General features: G+C 42.1%; 1 protein-coding gene across 1 annotated transcript in view; it reads left to right on the top strand.

The window, feature by feature from the left end:
- The first annotated feature begins 410 nt into the window (after nt 1-410).
- The window catches only part of FBXW4 (F-box and WD repeat domain containing 4), an 83,075-nt gene continuing 65,426 nt past the window's right edge, over nt 411-18,059 (top strand). The window contains exon 1 of the mRNA XM_055346193.1: nt 411-1,162. Within this exon, the coding sequence (XP_055202168.1) occupies nt 441-1,162 (722 nt within the window). The 5' untranslated portion in view covers nt 411-440. The remainder of the gene's footprint in view (nt 1,163-18,059) is intronic.

The following is an 18,059-nucleotide window of genomic DNA, read 5'->3' as shown; positions in this document are numbered from 1 at the left end:
CGATTTTATGGGGCCCTGGGGGGTGGCCTATAGAAAGGAGGCATCGCCCAAGGCAGAGGAGGGCTTCTAGAGGGGGAAGCCACAGAAGTGGATGCTTCTTGAGGGCAGAGACACTAACTAGGCAGATTTGTGGAAGTTGGACGCTCTTCTTGGGGCCTTGGCCGGCCCGCAGCCGGCCTCACATGCCAGACGAGTGAACGCATGTGCTTCCCCGCAGGGCTCCCGGCGGCCCCGCTGATGGGGGAGGGGGTCTGCTCCCTGGCTCGGCCCGGCCCGCACCGACTCCACGGCCGCGGGTGTGAGGGGCGGGCCCAGGTCTCGGCCCGCGCCGCCCCATGTGACCCGGTCCGACATGGTGTCGCCTCCTCCCGGGGGGGGGGGGGGGCGGCGGCGCGGCGGCGGCGGCTCGTCTCTGCTTGGGGCCGGGCCCGCGGCCGCTCATGGGCAGCCAAGGCCCCCCGGGGCCGCCTGGGAACCGCGGGCCCGGAGACGGAGAGGGCGGGGAGGCGAGGAAACTGCAGGAAGGGAGGGTCTCGAGGGGGAAGCGAAGGAAGGGGAAGGGGAAGGGAAAAGCGGGAGCCGGGCAGGGCGGAAGAGGAAGCGGGACGGAAGGGAAGCCGGGGCTGCAGAAAGCGAAGGAGGCAGCGGGGCTGGGGGCCGAGGCGGGAGCGAGGGCAGGCCCGGAGGAGGAAGGACAGGGAGGCGGAGGCGTGGAGGAAGGGGCGAGAAGGCTCGTGCGGGGAGATGCGGGGAGCGCAGGGGCGGGCAAGGAGGCCAGAGGAAGAGGTGATGGGAAGAAGGGGGAATGGAGAGCCAGGCCTGGGCGGCAGGAGGACGCGAGGCCGGGCAGAGCGCAGGGACGAGGGGGTCAGGCTTGGGGCTGCACCGCGGGGGCAGGGACGGCGGGGGTGGCCATGGCGGCCGCAGCCGAGGAGGAGGCGGCAGCCCGGGAGCCGGCCGGCCGCCCAGCTGCGGGGCCAGCGCTCTTGCGCCTGCCGGAGGAGCTGCTGCTGCTCATCTGCTCCTACCTGGACATGCGGGCCCTCGGCCGCCTGGCGCAGGTGTGCCGCTGGCTGCGGCGCTTCACCGGCTGCGACCTGCTCTGGCGCCGGATAGCCCGGGCCTCGCTCAACTCCGGCTTCACGCGGCTCGGCACCGACCTGTAAGCGCCCGCTCACCCGCCCGCTCCCCGCCCCGGGCCGGCCCGCGTCCCGGGAAAGGGCGGGGCGCCGCGGCCTGGTCGGCCCTGGGTGGTGTCGCACCCCGAATGCCTGCCGAGGCCCAGAGCCGGCCTCGGCCGCACCCCTCCCCGCGCCCCTCTCCTGTCGGAGGCCCCCCCCTCCCGTCGGAGGAAGCCTCCCGGGAGCATCCCTCAGTCGGCACCCTCCCTGGGCGGCTTGTCACAATTAGCCATCTTAAGCACTGCCTTCAGCTTGTAACTGTGTCGTCCCTCGTCCCTCGGTGCCTCAGTCCCCGCAGGAGCCAGGCTCGCCTGCGGCTTCGGACGCCGCCTCGGGGCCAGGTGTAGGACCCACCGCCACTATGTGGTCTGTCCGAACGTCTTTGTGGACATTCATCCGCTCGCCCTCTGCTGAAGGTGGTTAGGCTGCAGGGCTCAGATAAAATCGAGTATGGAGAAAAGGGCTCAGACCTGAAAAGAAGGCCCCTGGCCCAAGAGTCAACCATAGTTTGACTTGATAAGAGGCAGAGCGACACAAAAAAGGGTGCCTCCTTATGGCGGGGGACTGGATTAGGTCTAGGTGCTATACAAAGGCATGGGGTTGCAGTTTGGCCTGATTTGGGTAGTATCTGAGACCTGTGAATGGAAAACTTACTTGAACCACCTGAGCAGTTAAATAGGAAGGGAAAAAAATAGAATTGGTGAGTAAAAGCTTTTAGACTGCACCTAGAACTCCATCCAATTTGGGTTTTAAAAAAGGTAATTCTAAAACAGTATAACAACATTAAAGTTTTTTTAAAACATAAAAGCTATAATGCCATCGCTTTAGACAACTATTCATTATTTTAAATTACTTTTCAGTTGCATACTTCTGACCCCCTCTCGGTTGCTGTCTTACTGATCCTGGCAGAGTAGGTGTTTGATCAATGTTTGTAAATTCTACCCTGAGATGAAAAACATTCCTCTAATACTAAATTTTCATGTTGTGTCCAGATTTTTGCTATTATAGATAACAATGAAACAAAGCATTTTTGGTAACAGTTTTTGAGATAGGTCACATACCACACATAGGCCTTTAAAAAAAGTTCCTAAGGATAAATGCTCAAGATTGGCATTATTGGATCAAAGGCTATGGTTTGTAAAATTATACCAAGTACCAGTCGGCACCAGCAAAGAATGATTAAGCCAGTTTCATGTGAAGATGTAAAAATCAGCTATTTTAGTGGGCATATGATTTTAAGTGTTATAGTTTTAATTTTTTGCCTTTTATTTATTTTTTTACTGCTGACACCAATAAATATTTTCCCGTGTGTTTGTTTCACCTGTGAGATTGTCTGTACTTAGTCTTTGCCCATTTATTATTGGGGTCTTGATGTTTTTCTTGTAAATTTGGAATCCTGTGGGTCATAGATACTAGGCTCTCATCTGTCATCTTTGATGCAAATATTTTCCCCAGTCCTTTTTACTTTACTGTTTCTAGCCTGTGGAAATTTTACACTTACATATATCAGAATCTGTCAGTCTTTTGTGATTTTTTTTTCCTTTTTTTGCCCCAAAGCTGAGAAATTTATAATTTCTCCACAGATCTGATAAATCTTCATTTTGATATTCTGATTTTCTTATAATTCAATTTTTTGAAATAGTTAACGCTTTCATTAATATCAGTTCTATTCTGCTGCAAGGGTGAATTTAACTTTTTTTTCCCTAAACAGCTACCTAGTTACCTCTATACCTTTTGTTAAATAATCCTTCTCTTTCACTTTGTTTTAGAAAGCTTATGTTGCCAATTATTGTTTATGTGTGTATACACATACACAAACGTATATGTATATATATATATATATATACACATCTGAACTCCGTTTTGTTCCACAAATTATTCAATTTTCATACTATTTTACATATTGTTGCTTTTTGGTAGAGTCTAATATTGGTTAGGGTTAGATTTATCCTTTTTGTGTGTCAGGTCTCCACTCCCACTCAGCTTCCCAGCAAAAAAAATTCTGTGCCTTTTCAGAGGTTTCTGTGGTTTTCACTGTATAGTTCACATGTATCTAATTGTCAATTTATTATGAAGTATTCCTACATATGTTACGCATTTTGTTTTTATTTCAGTATGTTTTTCAGCTGGGTGTTGTTACTAATGACAGACAAGATTACTATTATCTTTTGTAAATTTTGAACCTGATCATTTTATTTAACTTTTGTTCTAGTATGATGTTTGTCTGGTTATCTAGTCAAGTTTGTTATCTAGTATGATGATGATTCTTTGGGATTTTTTTTGGTATGCAGTCTTGTTACCTTCATTTCTTCTAAGAAAAAAAATCTTTCAAAGAACTTATCAGTTGACTTTTAAGGGAAATTGGCTAAAATGACTGAAACCCAAGGCAACTAAGGCAAAGCTTGGCTTTCTTTCCTAATAGAAACTGAATGAATCAAATAACTGGTGTTTATTTTTCTTTCCTTTTCAAATACTCTAAAAGAGAGATCCTGGGAATGAGTGTTTGTTCTGTGAGGAAGAACAATAAAATGAGGATGAGTTTATAGTTATAAAGTACCTTGAGACTGTTAAGTGATATGGCTTTATTATTTATTAGCCATGTGTGTTCTGATTTCTTGCCTGTGTCCTAGGATGGGGTATCTTCGACCTTCTAGGGAAGTTGTTTTACCACGGCACTTCATAAAGACCAGGGTCCCTGCTCATGTTTTCTGAGTTGAGGGGAGAAGTTATACATGTTACAGCAGGTGGAGAGAATGTTTACCAGTGTGGTCTGTTTCTGGACAGCTGCGGAGGTGTGATAAGCCACCAAGAGAGGTGGTTGTCATCCCTGGAGGGAGACAGCATACACCCCAGTCCTCTTAGGGCGTCAGGGAGCCTGGGCCCAAAGTATAATGAGACTATGGCTGCTTGGATGGTAGCAGGGCTGTAGTTTATGTTTTGGGCTAATAAATTGCAGACAGGACAGTGGAATATTTTTATAAGCGCAATACAAAACCTCATCTTATCAGAAGTTACACAGCCTCACTGGACCTAAGTTTTATCATTTATAAAGAATGGGAATAGGGGTACCTGGGTGACATAGTGGTTAAGCAATCTGTCTTTGGCTTAGTTGTGATCCCAGGGTCCTGGGATCTAGTCCCTCATCAGGCTTCCCACAGGGAGCCTGCTTCTCCCTCTGCCTGTGTCTCTGCCTCTCTTTCTGTGTCAACAGTCAATCAATCTTTTAAAAAATGGGAATAACCTACCCAGTAAAATGAGGCCATTTGTACTAATGTGTAAGCATCAGCACAGCGTTCAGCACATAGTAGGCATTCAATAAATTGTAAAATGGAGCTTTTTAATTGCTTGGCTTCTCTAGTCTGTATTTAGCAAAAGAGATGGTTTGAATTGGAGGTGCTGCCTAAAGACAGGAGGTGGAGGAAACACATACACACACACACACAGCTTAGTTTCTCTCACCTGTCCTGAATGTTTTTGGAAGCATGACAGCAGAACCTGTGGGCCTAGGGTCTGCACTCCCTGCTATAAGAGCCTCTTGATTCTCAGAAACACAAACTGCTAAGGTTTACTGACCTTCCGGCCCAGGGCAAGTCCCATTCAGTTTGGCCGTTCCTAACTGATCATAGCTTTGTTGAGTAAGATGAACTGCTTTGGTTCCTTGTGATTTGTTAATGGTCTTATACTTGTGCTTGAAGGCATTTTGGCCACTTTAAAACCACAAACAAATAATTTGCTTCCCTTTAGGCCTCTTGCCTAAACAGTGAATGTGGGTAGGTGTCCTGAGCTTTTAAAACAAAGTTAACACAAAGAGAGTTTGAGTCAGTCATCTGGTTTAAAATCAGTTTTCTTTGAACGTTTTATGAAGCCTGGGGGAATAGAAATATCTTTAATATAAAAATCAAGGAAATGTTTCATATAGCAGTCATTTAAGTTTTCCCTGAAGGGTAGGGGGGAAACTAACCTAGTTCAGTCTTCAAGAACAAAACAGTGAAATTTAACCCTGTTAGTCAGTAATGAAGCCTAAATGCAAGAAGTAGACAGAATATGACAGGTGGAAGAGCAAAGGTTCAATCAGTAAATTCCAGAATCTGTCCATTTCCATACTGAAAACGAGCAAGAGCAAAGAACGGAGAATACAGTATACCTGTGTATATATAATCAAAGGGTTTTTTAAAAACACTTTTGCCAGTCTCATGTTAATTCCTCCCAAATTAAGTCCTATATGTTTTCAAACTTGAATTTTATTTTAAATATCCTTTGAGCAATACCTGGGTGCTCTCTTGCATTTACTTGAGGTAGATTTGCCTAGAATTAACAATAGGTAGTTTGTAAGGAAGTAAGGCTCTGAGGTGTTTGCCCTGGCATGTACGTTCATTCCTCAGCCAGGGTCTTGCAGGCTTGGAGCTCTTTGAGGCTGGGGAATGGGGTATCTATTTCAGTGATGATTAACGTCCAGAGTGGTGAGATGGACACAGATAAGCAGAGTGTGTTTGTTTGTTTTAAAATGATTGCACCTAAGAGCATTTTTTTGGTCCAGAAAGCATAAAGTTTCCTTTCCTAACTCTGACCTGGAGAAGCATTGCTGCCTGGCTACATTTAATGTCTGAACAGTGATTTTCAGAGAACAGTTAACAACTTAAAGTAGCTTACGCTTTCTCCTTCTCCTTTCTGCCTTACCTAGGAAGGGGAGTCCCTTGTTCTCCAGTTGATTGAAAAATTTCATAGATGGATGTATTTTTCTTTAGTCGTTTTGAAAAGGCCTTATTTTTTAAATAGGTTTGTGAGTTAATAAAAGTTGAGTTCGGTTTACATGCTTAAAATAAATAAAACAATACACCTGTGGAAGCAGGAAATGGTCCAGTGCAGTTAGTACCTCCAAATGCAAACTGGAAGAATGGAAGAGGCCTTTCCCTCCAGGACTGAGAATACAGAGCTGCTTATATTCTTTGCAGTCTTGCAAAACTTGAATAGTAGGGGATGAATTTCCTAACATTCAAGCAAAACCTGGAGGAAACTTAAAGTCTTCACAGTCTGTAAGATGAGCAACTCCTCTTGGGATGAGATCTCTGAAAATATTTCAGTATCCCATACTTTGAGTTTTCTGTGCCCAGCACCTTCACCTTAGGTAAAGATTGTGAGTTCCTGGAATCAAACTGACAGTAAGGTTAATGAGAAACTATACAGTTTTTTAAAAAAATTATTTTTGAGTGTTTGATATGGAAAATAATTGTCTTTGACAGTGTAACCTTAACTCTGGGTTGACCCTGGCATTGGATTAGTTTCTGGTTCTGACTCCTAACCACAGAACAGGTAGTATTTAGGTAGACTCTTCTTAAGGCCAGTGGCCAGTAAATTTTGAAAATTTAAGATGATATCAGCTGTTTGAAAAAGTGAGGACAGAGTCAAGTTTTGAATTTTCAATGAAAATTGGCATACCCCTCACTCTGATCTACAGAGTCTGGCTAAGCTCCAGAATTTATCTCAGTTGCATCAACTGTCAGACTAGGTTAAGAATCTAAAGGTTTGGTTTATTCTTTTTTTTTTTTTAAAGATTTTATTTATTTATTTATTTGACAGAGCACAAGCAGAGGGAGCAGCAGGCAGAGGAGGAGGGAGAAGCAGGCTCCCCACTGAGCAGGGAGTCCGATGCGGGGCTCCATCCCAGGACCCCAGGATTATGACCTGAGCCAAAGGCAGATGCTTAGCCGACTGAGCCACCCAGGTACCCCAGATTTGGTCTATTCTTGAGGGAAGTCCTTTGTATTCTGTAGTTATGCTCACATTTGAACAGAATTTAGATGGAAATCCAGTTGTAATCAATGGAAATGATGTGGTTGTGCTAAGAATCTGTTCATGAATCCTGAATCATGTGAACGCTGGAACTGGATCTAAAGCTGAGGATGAGACTATTTGGAGAAAGAATTTATCTCCTGTTAGAGGTTTAGCTGCCTTAACTCTAAGTCAGTTCTCCATTAGACCCAAACCATCCATGTTTCCCTCCCTGGAAGTCTGGGCCACCCAATGGGCCCTGTGCTGCCCCCTCTTTAGCCCACAATTAATTGCCAGTACATTCTTTCTTCTTCTTCTTCTTTTTTGGTATTTGACATGAGCTCAAATTGCTGAGAAAGGTGACAACTGTGAAATGAAGACAGGGCTTAGAGACACCTTAAAAAATACATGCAAAGGCCACTAAATGACAAGAGCAGACCGCCAGGCTCTTTCAAAACATCGCCACGTCTGTTGACTTTCCATTCCATGTCTGCAGCACAAAATTGGAGGTCAAAGAATCATAGGAGTTAGAGATGGAAAAGACATTTGGGGTCAGCCAGTTCATCCCTCCACCTTCTCCTGCCCCTGATTCCAAATCATTCCTTACATTATATTTTTTCCCTCAGCTCTTGTACAGTTTTCACGGTCTTCACTCAGCTCCGGCTATCACCTTTGGGGAATGATGCTGGAGGCTCCGTCCCGTTTCTCCTCAGCCAAAAGAGATATTGCCTCTCCCCCCAGTTGACATTCATGAAGTTCTTTGTTGGTGGTCTCAGCTGAGAGGCTGAAAACTAACTGGAAGTCTCTCTGCTGCCTGGCAATGGGGCTTTTCTAACAGAATTGAAGCGCATTTAGTACATAATGATGTAGGGGAAGGGCGAGGGCTAGGATATGGTACAGTCATTGCTGAATTTGTTCCTAGACTTAGTTTTTCAAGGCTCTTGACCTGAAAGGAGGTGTGTGTGTGTACAAGGCATGTGGTATTGTGTGTGTGTGTACAAGGCATGTGGTATTGGGGAAGTAGACAGAAGCAAGGAAATTACACTGAATAGGAGTTTGGTAAAATCCAAACTTGGAAGTTGGTAGGTTAAGCAAACAAATAAAAGACACTAGTTCTGTGAAGTAGTAGAGGACTGTTTCAAGAAATGCTTGTTAGGGAAGACACACAGTGGGGCTTACCCTATAGAAGTTTCAGCTTATGGTCAAGTTGAGGAGATCAGATGGGCAGAGGCAAGTATTTTGGAGTAGGGGACTCTATTGCTTTTGGAAGGTCTCTCCTTGCTTTAAGAAAGTAGGGAAAGACAAGTGTTATGTTCACTGGCTGCGTGGTTTGGCAGGGGGATTGGTCATTTTTAGAGGCAGCTTCAGAAGGTTACCCCAGATCCCCATCTTGTTCCAGCAGCTGTTGGGAGCAGTCCGAAGGGGGTATTATGTTTCTTCTGGTAACTCTGCCAAGAATGAGAGGAAATCCACAATATGTGGGCTTTTTGGTGGAATGGGGATGGGGTGGCAGGTGATGGGACAGGGAAATTAAATTGTTTTATAGTAAATATGTTGAGATACTTTTCCTGGAAAGCTGTTTCACCAAAAGGAATGATATTTCCCCTGCTCACTAGCTTGTAATGGGCTCTTTCTCTGCAGAGAAAGGGCAATAGTCTTTTCCCAGTACATCTTTTTCTTTCTTTCCTGTAGCTCCAGCTTTGACCTCCCATGTTTCTTTGAATTTTTTTTTTTTAAGAAAGTCCATATTGAGTCAAGATTCAGATATAGGTGCTGTGTGCGCATAAGGGACCTCTCTCTAGAAGGGAGTTAGTAAAGAAGAACTTCTATTTATCCGGTATCTTGGTTGCAGTTTGACTTTATCATAATGGCTTCGAAACTGGAGATGTAAAAACTTTCTGGGTGGCGTCTGGTTCATGTTCTTTCCATCCCTTCATCCAGGCTGGAAGGGCACCAGGGATTTTGAAGCCTGGCTACTTGGGCTGAGAACCTGTTTTAGTGATTAATATGGAACACAGTTGCAAGATTAAAAACAATAAAAAACAACCCCAAGAAGCAGAGCAGTGTGATTATTCCTTACATTTCAGATGGGGAGCCCAGGGAAAAGTCATTTTCAAGGTATGAGAACAAAGTCCACTTGTGAAGCTGATAGTACCTAATTCATGACTCACTGAGAGGACGGCCTGTTCACAAAAAATAGTGGCATCTTTCTTGCTGTCATTTATGCTCAGAAACTGCTAGATTACCCTTTATGAAAGTTGTATTTTGGGATTTGTGAAAAACTGATTCTGTGATCAAATGAGTATGGAAAATGCTGTGCTCCCCATGCCTTTTCTGGGAGGTTCACAATGCCTATTGGTAACTTAAAGGTACTGAGAAGTCTTGTGATAGAGAGACCTGTTTAATTTTGTTTCAACCAGCATTGTCCAAAGCGTTGACCATAAATATTTCCTCCTGCTTAACATCTCTTAACGTCTTGGAGAACATGCATGGTCAAGTGCCCTGCAAATATAGAACTTGACCAATAGTAGAAGGAAATGGATGTGAGTGTGAACACAGTCCTAAATCCTATATTCAGGGTTATGAATTGAAGTTATGCCTCAGTGCTTCTAAAACTTCTATGGACAACTTTGACATGTGGTACCACATTAAGGTAATTTATCTGCTCAGTTCCTTCCCTTGAGCTTCTCTAGCATAAGAATTTGGAGGCTTTGGCTGAATTCCTAAAGGTGTGGTATATTATACATCTTTAGGAAAGGACTTTGGAACTAGAAGGTAGTGTGCCCAGGCTCCTGAAAAGCTACAGGTGTTGTTGAAAGTGTGACTTGCCAAAGGGAGAATTGTACTTTTGAGAACTTAAGCAGTTCCTAAGCAGTATCTATCAAAATACTTATTATGTTAGGCACAGGGTTCTCCCCTTTTGTGTCTTAAGACATACTTTTGTATGCTGGTTAGAATTTTTGGTAGTACATGAAAGGATTAAAGGGTAAATTTAAAAAAAAATCAAGTTTTAGAAAGTTGAAAAACCTGTATATTTATTTATTCACCATCTGGTATGTTACTGTTTGAGTAAAACTATTTACCACCCTGACCTTTTTCTCTTATATCCTTTCATATACCTTCCTCTGAACACAAGATCTTCATCTTATTTGTAGCAAATTGGGTCATGGGCCACATTGTGGCTCAGTAGTTTGTCTGAAATCTTCAGGAAAGTGTGGATTTTAGTTGAATGAAAATAAATTCTGTAAATTGAGGTTTTATGGCACAGTTATTTAGGGTTCCTGGTATACCATTGCTTTGCAGCATGCTGGTTGGGATATACTTTTAGAAGTACTAAGAGGTTAAGACTTGATCCTGTGGAATTTATGACATATTGGACAAATGAAACATACAGCTGCAAGAAGTTAACAGTGCCTCAGTTTGTGGTACGTTCAGTCTGGGGGTTCACGTAAGAGGGAGAGGACTGTTTGCTGGACTTAGGAAAGTAGAGGCTTGAAGAATGGGTGAATTTGACTAGTCCCCAGAAGAGGGAAGTCCCCAGAAGAGGGAAGCATTTGTCAGGGATGAGGTAGGCTGGTGCTGGCAATCTAGGAGCGGGTATGGATGTAAAAATGAATGTAGAAGAGACAGGCTTGGCTGGAGTTCACTGGCATAGGGTGGGACAATGGGAGGGGAGGTCGGTGAGTTGACATTTGAAGGCCTTTCAAGGGACAGGTCGGTCTGCTCCTTGTTCCTCTTGTGCATGGTCCTATCATCTCACTTCACCCTGGGTGTTGGGGCTATTCCACCTGTTTCCTGGCCAGAAGGGTAAGCAATTTAACACAATATGATGATTTTTCATTGATTTCTTTTAAAAAATCTAAATTGGGGCACCTGGGTGGCTCAGTCACTTGAGTGTCTAACTTCTGACTTTGGCGCAGGTCCTGATCTTAGGGTTGTGGGATTGAGTCCTTTGTTGGGCTCTGTGCTGGGTATGGAGTTTGCTTAAAATTCTCTCTCTTCCTCTTTTTCTCTGCCCGTCTCTCATCTCATGTGAGCCTTCTCCCTCTCGATCTCAAATAAATAAATAAATAAATAAATAAATAAATAAATAAATAAATAAATGTAAAAATCTTAATTATATCTCCCTTGGCTGAGGCCATTGGAAGATTTATTTTTTTTTAATTTTTATTTATTTACGATAGTCACAGAGAGACAGAGAGAGAGAGAGAGAGAGAGAGGCAGAGACACAGGCAGATGGAGAAGCAGGCTCCATGCACCGGGAGCCCCACGTGGGATTCGATCCTGGGTCTCCAGGATTGCGCCCTGGGCCAAAGGCAGGCGCTAAACCGCTGCGCCACCCAGGGATCCCCATTGGAAGATTTAGACTAACGCAAGTGTAAGTGAAGAGTTAGAAGTTTCCTGCCTTGGGCTGTATAAATACATGTACACTGCCACCTGCACCACCACCCTTGCCCAAGTCTTTTAACTTGGGTGTTAGCATTTAAAGAGACCCCTCAGGAGTTCTGGCCTGTCTACTAACTGCCTCCTCCCCAGCTGGGAACTGTTGGCAAGCCTGTAACTAGTGATGTTTGTACAACCAAAGACTCTACTTTGTGGTTTAAGAAGAATAAAATGGAGGGATGCCTGAATGGCACAATGGTTGATGTCTGCCTTGGCTCAGGTCGTGATCCTGGGGTCCTTGAGTTCTGCATCTGGCTCCTTGTGGGGAGCCTGCTTCTCCCTCTGCCTATGTCTCTGCCTCTCTCTCTGTGTGTGTGTCTCATGAATAAATAAATAGAATCTTAAAAAAAAAAAAGGAATAAAATAGACTGCATTAAAAAAAAGAACAGCAACAACAACAACAAAAAAAACTTGTACCTTAAAGCCAAATTCTTAGTATTGGTAGAAGAACTAGTAGCTACAGGGATCCCTGGGTGGCACAGCGGTTTAGCGCCTGCCTTTGGCCCAGGGCGCGATCCTGGAGACCCGGGATCGAATCCCACGTCGGGCTCTCGGTGCATGGAGCCTGCTTCTCCCTCTGCCTGTGTCTCTGCCTCTCTCTCTCTCTCTCTCTCACTGTGTGCCTATCATAAATAAATAAAATTAAAAAAAAAAGAACTAGTAGATACAGGCAACATGGGGGAATATCTTCTGGAAAGCAGGGTCAAATAAATCAAGAGATAATGCTACCAAGCCCCAAGCATCATTTTGCATAGTCCTGTCTCCCCTCCTGAGCCCAAAGTACCCTGAGATGGCCTTGTTCTACATTTGTGGACAGATGCCCTCCTTTGCCGAATTTCCAAATCAGTAGGGATTTATGCTTATGGAAGTCACGACAGTCATGCCACGGAGGTAGCATCCACAGCATCAAGGGGAACCAAACTGCAAGATGGGGCAGAGAGGGAAACTGAGCTGTGATGCAGCAGCTTCCTGATTTTAGAGACCATGCTGGTTTAAGATCTCTCCAATAGACCCTTACTTAGATCCTCCTTCACCAAAGGCATTTTTATTCAGACTAGGTTTATTTATTTGCTTCGAGTTTGGAGTGTGAGGGCAGAGAGGTGGAATGAAAATGAAAGGGGACTCTAGATAACTGCCTAGATTAATTTCTGTCCCTCTGGACTCACTTGTTGCCAAGATTTTAAGGGGCTCGATAGCTAACCGTGGGTGCATGCTGGTTTGTTTTTGTTTAAAATAGGTCCTGTGCCCAGGAATGCGGTCAAACTGTAATAGTGACGAAGTGCCGATGTGCTGGAAAGCTGAGAGGGAAGGGGCCAAGTGGAAAATGAGCCTGAGGCAAGAGAAGGAGTGCTGGGAAAATGGGAGTTCCACCAGGCCCACAGCCTGGTTAGAGATTCCTCCCAGCATTAACAGCCCCCATTAACAGCCTTGAGAGGGGTTTATTTACAGGACACTAATCGTTTTGGGGGGAGCACCCCCACTTTACACCAGCAAGTGTGTTGGAGAGACAGTCAACCACAGAGCATCTCAAAGATGGGAACAAGGGTCCTTATTGAATTCCAAGGGGCACCTGCTCCTGTCTTCTAATCATGTCTGCTGCCTTGTTCTACTGACCCCTTTCCCTGGACTGTGACAGGTCTCACAGTAGGGGGAGATGGATACCTGTTTTCAGAGAAAGATGTTTTTTGAAAACTTTTTTTTTAAAGACTTTAAAAATTTATTTATTCATGAGAGAGAGAGAGAGAGAGAGGCAGAGACACAGGCAGAGGGAGAAGCAGGCTCCATGCAGGGAGCCTGACGTGGGACTCAATCTTGGGTCTCCAGGATCCCGCACTGGGCTGAAGACTGCACTAAACCACTGAGCCACCGGGGCTGCCCAGAAAGATTTTCTTTTATTCCTTCTGATTTTTCAGGTGCTGAAGCCAATAAGAATATACATAGGATTTGGCCACCAGCTGGAGAGACTAACCATCAAAGATGATGGAGTAGGCAAAAGGGATGAAAAAGCTGAGTTGTTACACTGCTTTTAACAACATGGTACTGTTTCTCAAGTCAAAGCCAAAGGGAGTGGCTTTATTTATTTATTTATTTATTTATTTATTTATTTATTTATTTTATTATTATTTTTTTTTAGGGAGTGGCTTTAAAAAGTTGAAATTTGATTTGAAGGACCAAAGCCAAGTGTTGTAATGATGGCATCGGTTGTGGGAGAGCATACCTGCACCTGCTGTTTGGTAGCAGCTTCTAAAGTTCAACTTTGAAAATTTCTTGCTGCAGTGATTAGGCCCTCAGGGCAGTGCTTTGACCTTTAGTGAAGTGTCACCAAATAGTAGATAAGTGGCCAGAGAGATGAGAGAAGTGTTGTCCTTAATCCAGTTCAGAAAATACATTGATTCTTTCCCCCTTGTTTCCTTCCTGCTGTGATCCAGAATGTTCAATTTTTGGTTTCACCTCTACCTCTTAACTTGGGCCTAACTCAAGAGGAAAGGTGAGCTCCCAAGGATGTCTTCTTACATACCTGGGAGATTTGCAGATAAGATTTGACTGAGAGTCTCATCTTTCTCATTAAGAGTTCAGTTCTTTGGTCCATCCTGTTAACTGTCTTTTATTGTCCTTAGTTCTCTCTCCATCAGGTAGTGAGGCTTGCTCTCTAGCAATGGGAAACCAGGGACCGCATTCACCCAGTGGATGAATTCAGTAATTCATTTTAGCTTTAATGTGTGTACACCCAAATCCTTATCATTCAGCCTGAAAGAGGACTAATGTTTGATATTAGAAGAATAATTTCTTTCTTTTTTAAAAAAAGATTTTATTTATTTGACAGAAAGAGAGCATGAACAGGGGCAGAAGGGGAGGGAGAAGCAGGATCCCTGCTGAGCAAGGAGTCCAATGTGGGGCTCAATCCCAGGACCCTGAGATCATGACCTGAGCTGAAGGCAGATGCTTAACAGACTGAGCCACCCAGGCACCCCTAGAAGAGCAATTTCTAATAATTGTAATTAAATTAGCTAGAAGAAAAATAAATGGTTATTGGATTAGCTTCAGGGATGATACCATTAATCGATTAACTCCTACATGTATTTATATTTATGTAAAAAGAATGAACCTTTTTTGTACTTACACTGTCTTTTGTTTTAGTAGTCATTTTAAAACCATGATTGTGAGAAATACTATCGTCATTTCTGGGGGGAAGATACTGACCATTAGAGAAGTCAGATGACCACAATTTTATAATTAGTAGGAGGCAGAACTGAGATTCAGATCCCAGTTACCTAAGTGTCCATTCTGGGCTTTTCTCACAATTTCATTTAATCTATTATTTAGTTAAAGGTAAATCGAGAGACCTATCAACCAAACTATCAACAATGAATAAATGTATCATGTAAGATATATAAACTTGCTTCCAAAGCACCATCTATTCACCTGACTTGTTTATGGAGACATTATTTTACGTAGTGTCTATTCACCTCTACTTTTATAAATCTGACTTCATTTTAAAATTACCATTGCTTGCTGTGGTCATTTCCAAAATGTTTGGCCATTTCCACATTTGTCATTTCTGGAGGCAATATATCCCATTGCATGAGTATACTGTTCTCCCTCACAGACAAACATTTGGGCTACTTCCAGGTTTTAGCTCAAATATATAGCTGCAACTATAAATATCTTTGTAAAAAATATATTTTTTGTTTTGAATTATTTCTTTGTGATTTAGTGCCCACAGTGGGAATGCTGGGTCAGAAGCTATCACTCAACAATTCTCAACAGAATTCTTCCCTGAAAGGTTATACCAGTGTGCTACCTGCAATATATAACCAAACCCAAACCTTTCTATAAAACCAAAGTCAGTTTCTGTTTTTTCCACCTAATAATAGATGTAAGGTGGCACTTTAATAATTGTTTTTTAATTTACTTATTCATGAGACACACAGAAAGAAGGAGAGACATAGGCAGAGGGAGAAGCAGGCTCCCTAGAGGGAGCCCAATACGGGACTCAATCCTAGAGCTTATGATCCTAGAACTCCAGGATCATGCCCTGAACCAAAGGCAGACACTCAACCGCTGAGCCACCCAGGCATCCCCAATAATTGTTTTAATATGCAGGTCTCTATTAATGTTGTGGGGTGCTTCATCATGTGGACATGGTGGGACTGGTCTTATCTGCTGTTGGTTATGGGTGACAGGGTATTGGAGACAGGGTGTTATTCTGGTAGATTTCTATCAGTCCCATAAAAGTTTTAGAGATAAAACTTGTACCTTTAGTATTGTTAATTTTGTTTAATGTTGTAAACCTGTTGTTTTACTCTTTATTTTAAAATTTTATTTTCATTTTGTTTTCATTTTACTCCTTTTTTCTGTGCAGTATTTAAAATTTAAACACTTAAAATCTAGTTAAAATTTTAAATTCACTTTCATTTTGGGGGGATTTATTATATTGGGTTATGAGATATAATGTAAATCAGTTTTTTTCTCTATTGATACCCAGTTCTATCACCAGCATTACTATTTTAATGAGTATTTTCCTCTTCACCAAAATATTACAGTGTAGAAAAATTAGAAAGACATAAAAACAAAGAAAATTAAAACACCCAAAGTTGGCTATTTTATTTTAAATTAAAAAAATTTTTTTAATTAAAAAAAGATTTTATTTATTTATTTGTTAGAGAGTGAGACAGCATAAGCAAAGGGAGTGGGAGAGGGAGGAGAAGCAGACTCCCCACTGAGCAGGGAGCCTGTGAAGAACTCTGTCCCAGGACCCCGGGATCATGATCTGAACCAAAGGCAGGCACTTAACCAATTGAGCCACCCAGCAGCCCCTATTTTTTTAATTTTTAATTGTTCATTTTATAAATAATTTATAGTGTCAGACCAGCACATTGGTCTGACCATTTTCTCATTGTCCCATAGCATTCCCAATAAGTGAGGGAGAATGGGACCCAATTAACTATTTTAGAATACATATTTCCCATGTTCTTTCTAGACTTGTATATTCCTTTTCCCTCCCTTCTTTATCATAAAGTTGGAAACATGCTCTACAAACCCAACAGCACTAAGAAAGTAGTGATTTCTTTCCTTATTTTAAAATTTTACTTTGTTTGATATATATTAAGTTCATTTCAGTTTGGGTCATTTCTGGCTTTCTCTTTTTAAATTGAATATCAGCCAGTTTGCTAATTGCTTAATTCCAGGGTCTTCTAATTGGATAGAGTACAGGAAGTATAATTGCTCTATCAACAAACACTTACTGATACTATGAGTAGCCATTAGGTAAATGAAAACAGTTCCTGGCACATCATAAACAGAGTATTAAATGTTAAATAAATAATCTTTAGAATTATGATCCAGAGAGATTAAAACATTCTAAATAATTTTTAAGATAGTATTCAGTTAGGTTAACTAAAATCTATTCACTATGCTGAAAGATTTTCCATAGTAAGATTTGAAATGAAAATTTACTTTGGGGCCACTGGCCGGCTTAGTCGGTAGAGCATGGGATCCTTGATTGAAGGGTCTTGAGTTCAAGTGCCACGTTGGACATGGAGTCTACTTAAAAAAAAAAATCTATTTTGGTTGATCTTTTAGTCAGGAAATTGTAATAAGAAACCCCTTCCTGAACATTCATTCTCTTTAAAGTGTTTCAAAAGACATGACATGAAATCAAGGATATGTAAAAATTTTTAAATGTCTGCATGGATAAAATGCTGTAAGAATAGAATAATAAGTTGGAACAAAATTGACAATACAATGTGTAAAGAGCCTTTACAAACTCATAAGAAGATCGCAGTCATCATAGGAACAGTGACAAAGGGCATTAACAGCATTTCCCAGAAGAAATGCTAATGGCTTTCAAACATATAACGAGATAATTCAGTCTTACCCATAATTAGAAAAAATACTGTACATATTTAAAAAACAGGGGGAAAACTTTTTAAAAAGATTTTTACTTATTTGAGAGAGAGAGGGAGTGAGTGGAGGGAGAATGGCAAAGATAAAAAGAAAATTTAAAAATGTCACTATCATGAAAAATAAGGAAAGACTAAGAAACTGCTATAAACCAGAGGAGATTAAGGAGACATGATAACTAAGTACAATGTGGTGAGCTAGATGGGATCTTAGGACAGGAGAAGACATTAGTGGAGAAATTGGTGAACTAATAAAATCTAGAATTTAGTTAATAGTAATGTACCAATGTTGTTAATTTCTTAAGCTTTGACATATAAATATACCATGATTATGTAAGATGTTAACAGTAGGGGTGGGCAAGTGAAAGATCTGTGAGAACTCTGTACAATCTTTGCAATTTTTCTGGAAATCTAAAATTATTCTAAAATTTAAAATGTTTATTTTTTAAGAGAGAAGAAAATAAAAGATATTCAGAAAGAAATACCCTAATATGGTATTAGAAGGGTGAATTGGTATAAACCTCTTTTAGATGACAATTTGACAGTTTCTATCAATTTCCTTTGGCCCATTCAATACCATTTCTAATAATTTTAATCTAATAATTAATAGATTCTCACACCTAAATAGAGATATAAAGATATTTGTTGCAGCAGTATGTATAATAACTAAAGTCTGGAAATCTTTTAAATGTCAATCAGTAGGTGATTGATTAAATAATGATAGAGTTACATAACAGAATTCTATGCAGCTGTTAGAATGAGA

This window comes from Nyctereutes procyonoides, unplaced genomic scaffold (assembly GCF_905146905.1).
Source record: "Nyctereutes procyonoides isolate TBG_1078 unplaced genomic scaffold, NYPRO_anot_genome, whole genome shotgun sequence".
Taxonomy (NCBI): domain Eukaryota; kingdom Metazoa; phylum Chordata; class Mammalia; order Carnivora; family Canidae; genus Nyctereutes; species Nyctereutes procyonoides.
This window is presented reverse-complemented; position numbering and strand designations above follow the sequence as displayed.